At 44.9% G+C, this 10,007-nt stretch overlaps 1 protein-coding gene across 2 annotated transcripts; it reads right to left on the bottom strand.

The window, feature by feature from the left end:
- Nucleotides 1-194: 194 nt before the first annotated feature.
- On the bottom strand, nt 195-9,686 carry ANTKMT (adenine nucleotide translocase lysine methyltransferase). 2 transcript variants are annotated; one of them, XM_025165806.2, is made up of 6 exons: nt 9,261-9,686; nt 7,955-8,155; nt 6,110-6,214; nt 5,218-5,358; nt 3,940-3,990; nt 195-1,745 (listed from the first exon to the last, which is right to left on the bottom strand). In XM_025165806.2, the coding sequence occupies exons 2-6, from the start codon at nt 8,114-8,116 to the stop codon at nt 1,557-1,559; spliced, it is 648 nt and encodes a 215-aa protein (XP_025021574.1). In that variant the 5' UTR covers nt 8,117-8,155; nt 9,261-9,686; the 3' UTR covers nt 195-1,556. The 2 variants fall into 2 exon arrangements, with proteins under 2 accessions (XP_025021574.1, XP_007426879.1); XM_007426817.4 differs by having other exon boundaries at nt 7,955-8,121; nt 9,261-9,684.
- Nucleotides 9,687-10,007: the final 321 nt, after the last annotated feature.

Raw genomic sequence — 10,007 nt, 5'->3', positions numbered from 1 at the left:
TCTACTCCAAAACTCTGGAACTTCAAAGAGCCTTTGAATATATGATCAAACATATGTGCTGTGAAAAAGGTGATTACTATATGCATTTTTGGAAGGACATCCTGTAAAAGTGAATTAAACAAAATCTGTCAACGCTTTGTATTGACTTTGAACAAAGACACAAGATCAAATACGATTCCATTTGATCTATGTTTAATTTGTTGGTTAAAAACTGTAATGTTTGTATAAATATGATTTTATTTTCAGTTCGCTAGGTTTATTGTATTGTATGAACGTATTTCAGTTTTTTCTTTTTAACCGCCCCCCCCCTTTTTTTCCTCTCTTCTTTTTCTTTTAGTTATCCTGTTTAGCTTTCTTCCAGCCTATATTATAGCATGGCCAGTTTTGAATAGTGTAACTTGGCATTTGTAAATATTGTATTCAGTTGGTACCACTGGTACAATTTAAGTAAAACTCAAAAAAATTACAGTAATCGTTCAAAAGGAGAAATAATTTAGCAGCAATGTTCACTTTATCCTCACAACAAACTTGCAAGGTAGGGTAGTATGATGGAATGGAATTATGAAGACCAAACTCAGGGAGGAAAACATGCTCTTTCGTCTCCTGAGGAGTGAGGGAGAGATAAGAGGATGAGGCTGGCACCTCCCTGAGGAATTCACACTGTGGTGACTGGCTGACTTTGGGAACTGGGGTTTCAGTCTGGGAAGATTGATGTCAGGCCTAGCCCAAGGAACTCCAAGAGACCATGGAGATTCAGTCCAGCAATGTTTATTAGCTACAACCTCTAGCAAGAATCTTCCCAGGCTGAAACCCCATCTCCCAAAGTCAGCCAGCCACAACGGTGTGAATTCCTCAGGGAGGTGCCAGTCTCATCCTCTTATCTCTCCCTCGCTCCTCAGGAGACGAAAGAGCATGTTTTCCTCCCTGAAAACTTCATAATTCCATTCCATCACAGGTAGGTTGAGAATCAGCAACCAGCCCAAGATTGTCCACTAAATGATATGGGAAGGCATGGATCTGAAGTTTGGACAGTCAATCCACCACATGATGTGAGCTCCTGAATGATGCAAGGAACTATTTCTCATTGAGTTGCATCCTTCCCTTCCATTGTATTCCGAGTACCTCCATCAACATTCTGATATTCATAATAAAATCTAAGAAACGTGATAGCTTTTAAAAGTCATCCCCAAGCAAACCATCTGCCAATGAGGAGACATTGGCACTTGAGGAGGACACGTCCATGCCTGGTGTACAATCCAGCGGGTCACAAATACATTCCTTCTGCCAGCCCAGCTTGCAAATCAGTGAAATAAATAGGCACAGCAGTCCCAAGAGGATGATTCTGCTGACAAATCTTTGAGCAAAAATTCTAGGGAACTGCCCTGTTCTGCTGAATCCTGAACGGGAAAAGAGGGGGGAAGAATGTGTTGTTTAATCCCACCAGCTTAAATAGGCTATTGATTCAGCAATGGAGAAAGGGCCCTTCCTGGTGGCCCAACAGCCAGCAAAGATGCATGGGGGTTTTGAGAAATCAGCGTGTCCAAGGTGACCTGTTCTCACACTGGGCTCCCCTCTGGCTTATCCTTCTCCAGTTGCCGGACCACCTTGACATCGTATGCCCAGGCTTGGTTCGTACCTTCCCCAGCTGTGTCTGTGTGAGTCCAACTGGGGAGAGGAAAACGCCCAGCCACCACACGGGCCTCTTCTGGAAGTTCCAACAGTAGCTTTTTCTCCAGAAGCATCAGCTAGGAAGAGAAGAGGAGGAGAGAGTTCCTTCTGAAGGATCTATTTCTCAACAGGGAATAAAGACAGACCAGTCAGGCACTTTCCTGGGCTACAGCTGAAGCTCAAGATGGCCTTGGTTTGAAATGGAGATGTGATAATGGCTACCAGCTTGGCTGGCTTCAAGAAAGGGTTGGACCAATTCATGGTGGTCCTAGGGAGCAGTGGGACTGCTCCCAACAGCCATCTGTTGGGAGACTGGTGGGCTTCCTTCTGCAGTTGGTTGGCCACTGTGAGAACAGACTTCTGGACTAGATGGGCCAAGGGTCTGATCCCACAGGACACATATTCTTGCGCAATCATTAAGTTCTTAGGTTGTTGCAAATATCCCCTTGTTTCACTGCACTCAAAGACTAGGCCCACCTGAGATCCAAGGGATCCCCACCCTTTTAGCCTTCCGGTAGACCATGAAGACCTGGCTCTTCCCCCAAGCTCTGGGCTAGGACAGGGGTTGAGCTGGGAAGTTCTTTGGTCTGGCAGAAAGGTGGTTTTGTCTTTATTTTTATGGACTGTTGTGAGCTGCCTAGAATCATTCGATGAGATAGGAGGCCATATAAGTCTGTAAAGAAATAAACTCACACACTATGCTAAGCCATGGTTTGCTTTACCTGTGGTTTGTTAGCTAGCCACAGTGCTTGGGTCCACCCAGACTGCTGTGCTAGAAATCGTGACTTAGAAACCCACAGGAATGGCTTCATTCAACACGCTAAGCGAAATCCAAACAAACCCCTTGATGGCTACAGAGCAGGACGCAAAGGACATGGGCTTTTGACAAATGACACTCTGGGGTCAGCATCGTGAAGCCCACAGGGAAGAGACTGCCTTCCAAGCCCCAAATTGCACTTGTGCCCCCACTCAATTAAACCAAACATATATGGAATTTTACAAAGGCTAAAGGCTAAATCTCAGGAGAGTTCACTGATGCTCTGGTAAATTTATACATTCATCTTTGGTTTATTTGAAACTATCCTCTGTCTGCTATCATTTCGCAGATCCAGATGGCTTACAACGGCCAACATTCAATTTAAAGTTCAGCATAACAGTTATGTTTATTGAATGATGGTGAGAATGTTGAAAACTTGCAAGATTTAGAGAGGGTGGGAGACCTGAACATTTGGACGAGTTTCCAAAAGATTGCTGGTTCTTGCTCAGTTTACGGATGCCTGTTTTGATTTAAAGTGATTTTTCTTTCTTGATATCCGCTTTCCCCCTTCTGCACCCCCAAGGGAATTCTCTGGGAATTATAGTTCAGCGAAGCTTCCGAGCCTTGGCAAACTGCAATTTTCAGCATTTATAGTGGGAACTTCCTGATTGAAGCTGAATGAAGGGCAGAGAACAAGCCTTCCCCAAAATCACATGCCCCCTCCCCAAATCCTCCTACTGTTGCTAAAAGCAAAGCAGAAACAGGCAGTTCAGAACAGCTCAAGAGCATTTATGGGTCTGGCTAAAATTCCAAAGGACTTTGTGCTTGAATCATGAAATGGTCATAAATGCTGAATGGAGTCTTATTTCCACAGGTCTCCCTGTTCCAAAATTCTTAACACTATGCTCCATGGATTGTACCCTCCTTTCCAAGAAGACCTAGCTTCATTTTTTTAAAGCTGTTTCTTCCTTGAAAGGACAAAAAACCAGTAATTTGCAAACAGGAATTGTTCTTACTATAAAGATGCCCGGTTGCAGTTAACAATTTGCCATGTAGTCAAATTTCTAGGCCAACTGGATCCAATTTATTCTCAGTGGCTACCATCTAATCCAGTGTTTCTCAACCTTGGCCACTTGCAGATGTGTGGACTTCAACTCCCAGAATTCCCCAGCCAGCAAGGCTGGCTGGGGAATTCTGGGAGTTGAAGTCCACACATCTGCAAGTGGCCAAGGTTGAGAAACACTGATCCAATCAATGTGGCTTTATTTTACTGAACATGGCAATGTTCTGTTTTGTTATTTGTAAAACAAGCCATACTTTACTACATCAGTTTTATAATTATTAAGTTTTATTGTATTTCTTCTCTTCTGTTTCAGAATTTTTTTGGATGGTTTGTTTTTGAACTGGTCAGTGACAATAATAAAGTTTCTTGTTGCCACAAACAGGACTTTTAACCCCTACCATACATATATTTTTGGAGCAAAGCCTATCGCTTCTAGGACAAATGTACATACCACACTCGGTGCCAGGAACACGGTTACGTTCTGACAATCTGATAAATTCACCTTAAAAAAAAAAAAAAGGCAAAGCATAAAATAGGAGAAAAGGTTACTTTTGTGAAATGCTTAAGGCAGCTTTCATTAAAAGGAGCCGAAAGGGAAAAATCTTTCTTGGTCCAACTCACTAGGTGGGTATTCACACTTCGCTTACAAGCCATAATATTGGTTTGGCTTTCTTTCAGAGTGTTGTACAAACCAAGAGATTCTGGTTTGCAAATGAGAGCTTAGGGTGTTTGAGCTCAGCCAAGGGTGATTCATTCAAGAAGCTGTAGCTAAATAAACCACGACTTAGCACAATGGGTAATTTAGTTATCACAATGATTGATAGGTACATACAACACAGACAGTGCTGTTTAGAGCTCATATGTAAACAATTATGGGCGTTGGAGAAGACTCTTGAGAAGACCGTGGACGGCCAAGGATGGATCACGGAACAAATCAACCCAGAATTTTCACTGGAGGCACAAATGACCAGGCTCAAACTATCATATTTTGGGCACATAATGTGAGGACCTCTCTCTCTTGAGAAGTCCACAATGCTGGGAAAGGCAGAAGGAAAGAGAAGAGGATGACCAGCAGCAAGGGGGATGGATTCAGTTACAGGGCAATGGGTACATCTTTGGAAGACCTGAAGAACCAGGTTGAGGACAGATCCTCGTGAAGAAAAACAGAGCTAATGCTGAGTTGATGGTACTCAATCAATCAATCAATCAATCAATCAATCAATCAACAGTTGCACTAAGCGTGCCACAGATATCCATGGGGAGGGCCAAGTTGACAAACAGAATGTGCAACTGAGGGCCTGCCCCTTTTGACCATGCACTGATGTAGCACGCAATTCTGGGGGTGGAGGTAGGGGCTGGAGCACAACGCTCCTTCTGCCATCTTGCCAATTTTGCCCCCTCTGCAGACGCTCACGGAACACTTTTCAGCACAAACTTTTGCAACTTCCCCTGTTCTTTCTAAGTACTGCCTCAACAAGAATCATATAATCCATAGCAATAGGACCGTGAAGAGTTTCAGATCTGAAAGCAAAACTGTGCCTATCGGCAATTCTTTAAAGCAGATGTGCCCTCTCCTGGGACTGCACAGCTGGCCCTGATGTGCAATCCCACGAAAAGGTGTGCTTGGTTAAAGAGGGTTTATTCCAGAGGCACAAAGCCATGTGTGAATCCAGGGTTTGGATATCCTGGCATTATGCTCAGAATCCCGGCTCCTTTCTCTTTTTCTCACCTTCCAAAGGTCTTCCTTGTAGTAAGAAACTTTTCCGTAACACCCAGCTTTCCACGCACGATAGCTGGAAAGCCGCAACAGCCACGGATTGAGTTCATAGCCAACAGCTGGCCTGAAGCCTTGCTTGTAGGCCTCCAGGACCTGAAAACATAGACCATGTTTACTTATTTACTGGATTTCTATTCCTCAGGAACCAAAGGAGCTCCTTTCCACAAAATCAAACAATCCATCCCGCTCTGGTTTTACTCAGACGGACTGCGGCTTTCTCAGGGTTCAGAGAGAAAAAATCTTTGATCCCATCTTCTAGTTAAGTTTTAATTGGAAATACCAAGAAGCGAACCTCCAATATTTTGCACATTACCATCTTTCCATTTTTAACAGAGTTTGGGAGAAATTTATAATATCAAAAGAGCACCAAAAATTATGCAACAATTGATATAGTAACAGAACAAACCCACCGAAGAAAAGCAATTTCACTGAAATACTATAGAGACCTCTAAAGCTATGCCACTTCTGTGGCAAAAAAATAAAATAAAATAAAATAAAATAAAATAAAATAAAATATAGAATAGAATAGAATAGAATAGAATAGAATAGAAAAAATAGAAAAATAAAATAAAAAAAATAAAAAATAATAGAACAGAAAAAATAGAAAAATAAAATAAAATAATGTAAAATAAAATAAAAAAACACTGCGCTAGAGTGGTTATCCTATGTTATCATTTGGGAAAAAACTGCAATGCGTTCATCAGAAAGAGAGCTAGAGGCAAAGGTGCCCTTCAACCACGCAAATGTCCTTCAACCGTGAGCAGCAAAAATCCTTCATGAGCAAAAAGGTACTGCAGAGCTGCGATTTAACGCTCTTAGAGGAAGACAGCAAAGTTTTTCTTACAATTCTGCCATCCCCGGAGCCCAAATCTGCGATCTTCCCAGAGCGTCCTTTGAGCAATTCCATCACGTTCTCGACCTGTTTAGCACTCGCTGGGACATAGGGCACCTGGATCAGGAAAGAGGAAACGGCATTGCGCATTGGAGAAGCCACAAACACCATCATGCGGGACCCAAAGGATATCTCATGCTCAGTGCACATTCCTGGAATAAACACCTTCAAATGTTCTGGTGGCCCACATTAAGGTGTAGTTGAACCAAATTTGTGGCAGTAAAAAAATCCGTGCAGTCCTTGGCTGTTTTCTTGCAGACGTTTCATTACCCAACTAGGTAACATCTTCAGTGCTAGAAGGGTTAGGGTTAGGGTTAAGTTATCTTCTAGCACTGATGATGTTATAGTTGGGTAATGAAACGTCTGCAAGAAAACCACCAAGCTAGAGAACCCCGAGGACTCCACAGTTCAACCCTGAGCTACAGATAGTCTCTTCTATTAATAAAAAACCCTTGTGGCACTTTAAAAACGAATGAATTTTTTGTGACATAACCTTTTATTCCCCATCATTATATGCATGATGTGTTATTCTAAATGGGCACTATCTGTAGAGAGTAAGGGAGGAAACTTGGAGATATGCAGGAACTATGCCCCAGACAAACGGGGCTAAAAAAATTTTAAGTCCCGAGAAATGAGATAACACTCAGGCAGATGCCTGTCAGCCCTTCAAGGTAGACCAGACTAGGAAACCCAAGTTATAAATGCTGATGCTACTTTTATTATAAGGTTACGGCAACAGAATCTTGCAAGGCTGAATGCGCTTCCCCCCTCCCTCCCTTTATCTTCAAGAGAACTAGGGAGGGTCCTATCTGAGACGCTTTTTCAAATTACAGTTCCGCCCCGGACTCCAATTTCTCTTATCTGACCGAGGTCTTGATTGTGACTCTTCCTCCTCTTCCTCCAGATTTTTCCTTCTACCCATTACGTCACCTCCCTAATTCACTGGAGTATAAGGAGGAGGTATACAATCAGACTTGCAAGATTCTGTTATTCTAGCCAATCTCAACAGAAGTAGTTTCAGCCTTCCTCCGGTGCTGGTGTCAGAACCTGCATCAACCAACAATTGTTAATTTACAAAGCATAGCAGTCAATGGGAGTTTGTTTGATTTGCTTCTGCCAATGGTGACTGGGGAGGGGGGCTAGTAGTTAAGGGTTGTAATAGGAGTAGGAGATGGTGAGGAGCTTAACCTTATATGGGCAATGAGGCCAGGTTGGATTGCAGGCAAGGCCAGTGGGGGCCTGATGGCCAGGAAGGAGCTATGGATCCGTGGGAGGAAGGGAAGAGGTCACCACCAGGTGAAGAGGAATTGAGGTGCCAGGGCAATTAGGGGAGGGGGAATAAATAGAGGGAAATTTTTCAAGGCTTCAGTTTTAGCAATGTTTTGTTCAAAGCCACATGGACCACAAAATAAAGGAGCATTTTTCTGAACCAGGCCTGGTTGCATGAGAATTCTTCGGGATTGGGGCATGGACATTGTGGACTTGACAGCTCGTTTCTTGATCTGGCCTACCTAGCGAGACTGACCACATCGATCTGTCTGCCTGTCTATCCACACACCAGAGAGGAACATCCAACTAAACAGTCACCATTTCAATCTTTGATGACTCCCCTTCAGATCCTTCTTGCCCAGCCCCAAAGTTTCGCCTTCAAAAATTCCCCCTCTAAATATGTCCAGCACTAGATGTGGAAAAGTCGAGGGGGGGGGAAGAGGACAAATGTCCCCCATCTTCTCACTGCCCTGCGCGTTTCCATGCCATTCTCCCTTTAAAACGCCCAAAACAATGATTTGCTTTTACCTGCAGTTTTAAGGGCACTTTGCGGAAACCGGGCATGAGAATACCCGCCCACACGATATAAGCCGTCAAGCCGGTGCCTGCTGCAATTTGCAAGACACCCCAACCATCTATTTTCCTGCCTTGCAATTCGGCGGCCACCTCTTCGGCATCTTCTGGATCCATCTCTTCTGCAAGAGATCAAATTGGAGAGGAAACAATTTCCTTCCCAATTTTTTTTTTTTTAAAAAAAATCAATTTCCGGCCAGGACACCAGTAAGGCAGCGAGAGTGAAGAGACTAGCATTTGCAATAAAAATCTATCCATACCTGATGCAGGAAGGTCCTTTATGAGTCACCCCCCTCCCCAATTTTCTAAATTAATTTGGAAACCGTTCTGAAAAGCTTCATTCCAGCTGCACCCCAAAGATGTAATTCTGCATGTTCAAACTGTGACGTATTTTATCCTTGAGAGGACAATGCTAGTGTTTCCCTTTCTTCACCCCCTCCCATAAAGAGAATACTTGATTTCCTAAATTGCTAGTTGATGATTATCCACCCTGTAATCCCAAAGCACAAAGCAAAATTAGCTTCAAATCAACCTCAGTTTACAGTCTAATTCAGTGTTTCTGAACCCTGGCCACTTGAAGATGTGTGGACTTCAACTCCCAGAATTCCCCAGCCAGCATGGGGATTCAAAAGGGTGGTTTCTGCAAATCGAATAGGATTGTCTCGATTTGGATTTATCTAAAGCAGTGTTTTTCAACCTTGGCCACTTGAAGTCCACGTCTTCAAGTGGCCAAGGTTCAGAAACACTGGTCTAATTTAACAGCCTACAGTACTGCAAGGTGTTACAATAAAGACTCATTCAGATGCAAATTCCATTTAGTTCAATGGGTTTACCACTAGGTAAGCAGAAGTAAGACTGCAGTTTTAATTATCCTAAACTCCCTTCCCCCTCCCCTCCCCTCCCCTCCCCATATGGGGTTGGATTAATAAAAGGGCAAAGTCTTCTCAAGTCCAGCTTGATTCCCAGGGACCCCACAAACACACTTATGGCGTTTGGAACCCGTTTGCCCTTGCAAAGTAGGATTTTTAAACATTTAACCGGTGGGGTTTCCTAGTGGCCTCCCATCCATGGGAGCCTGATTTTTTTTCTTTTTCTTTCCCAAGACGAGCCACAGACGGTGGCTGGTCCTTGCTGGGCTGACAAGGAAAGAAAAAAGCCGGTTCAGAGCTCGGAGTGTTTGCCAAGAAAACTTTGCTGCGCTGTCCCGTCCCCCCCCCCCGCCTCAACGCGAACTATTGCAATCAGCAGCCCCGAATCTCACCTTAACCCTTGCTCAGCCTGTCCTACTTTGCAGGGCTGTCGCGGTAGGGGAGGAGAACAATACGGTGCCCTGAGTCAATTGCAAGAAGGATGGCCTAGAAATAGAATAAGGCGGTGGGAGAAGGCTGTTTCCGGGCATGGGCAGCGCGCATGCCCCAGCTGAGAAGAAAAAGAAGGAGAAACAGGTTTCCAGCCGCAGAAAGCGGCAGATCCGAGCAGGCGACTTTGCAGCCAGCCGGCCACCCGTTGCGTCTCGCTTTCCCCCACTTTCCTTTTTCAGTGCAAAGACCCAAGTGCCCCCCCACCCGGGCCTGGGCCCCGCCCGGCGCTTCTTCGACCGGACCCGCGTCGCCTGCCCACGTGGCTCGCCCTCCCGGGAGCCGCGCGCCGCTTTGACGCTCCGCGTGCAAACGCGCGCCGCGGTAGCTTCCGTTCCCGTGTCTTGTCAAAGTGCAAAGGTTGCAGATCCGCTGGGGGTGGTGGTGTTGTTGCATGCTCAGTGCTGGGTGCATGCTCAGTGTGGGTGCAGAGTTGCATGCTTGGTGCTGGGTGCAGAGTTGCATGCTCAGTGCACCTCAGTGTGGGTGCAGAGTAGCATGCTCAGTGCACCTCAGTGTGGGTGCAGAGTAGCATGCTCAATGCGGTTGCACGCTCGAGGGTAGGTGGAGAGTTGCATGCTCAGGTCTCATGCTGCTCTGCCTGTCGGCGACTAACCGCGCAGTTCCACTTTTGCGCAGCGCCACTGATG

The sequence above is a fragment of the Python bivittatus genome, unplaced genomic scaffold, assembly GCF_059951505.1.
Source record: "Python bivittatus isolate LINGU-HERP-01145 unplaced genomic scaffold, Pbiv_v1 ctg000640_np1212, whole genome shotgun sequence".
Lineage (NCBI taxonomy): Eukaryota > Metazoa > Chordata > Lepidosauria > Squamata > Pythonidae > Python > Python bivittatus.
This window is presented reverse-complemented; position numbering and strand designations above follow the sequence as displayed.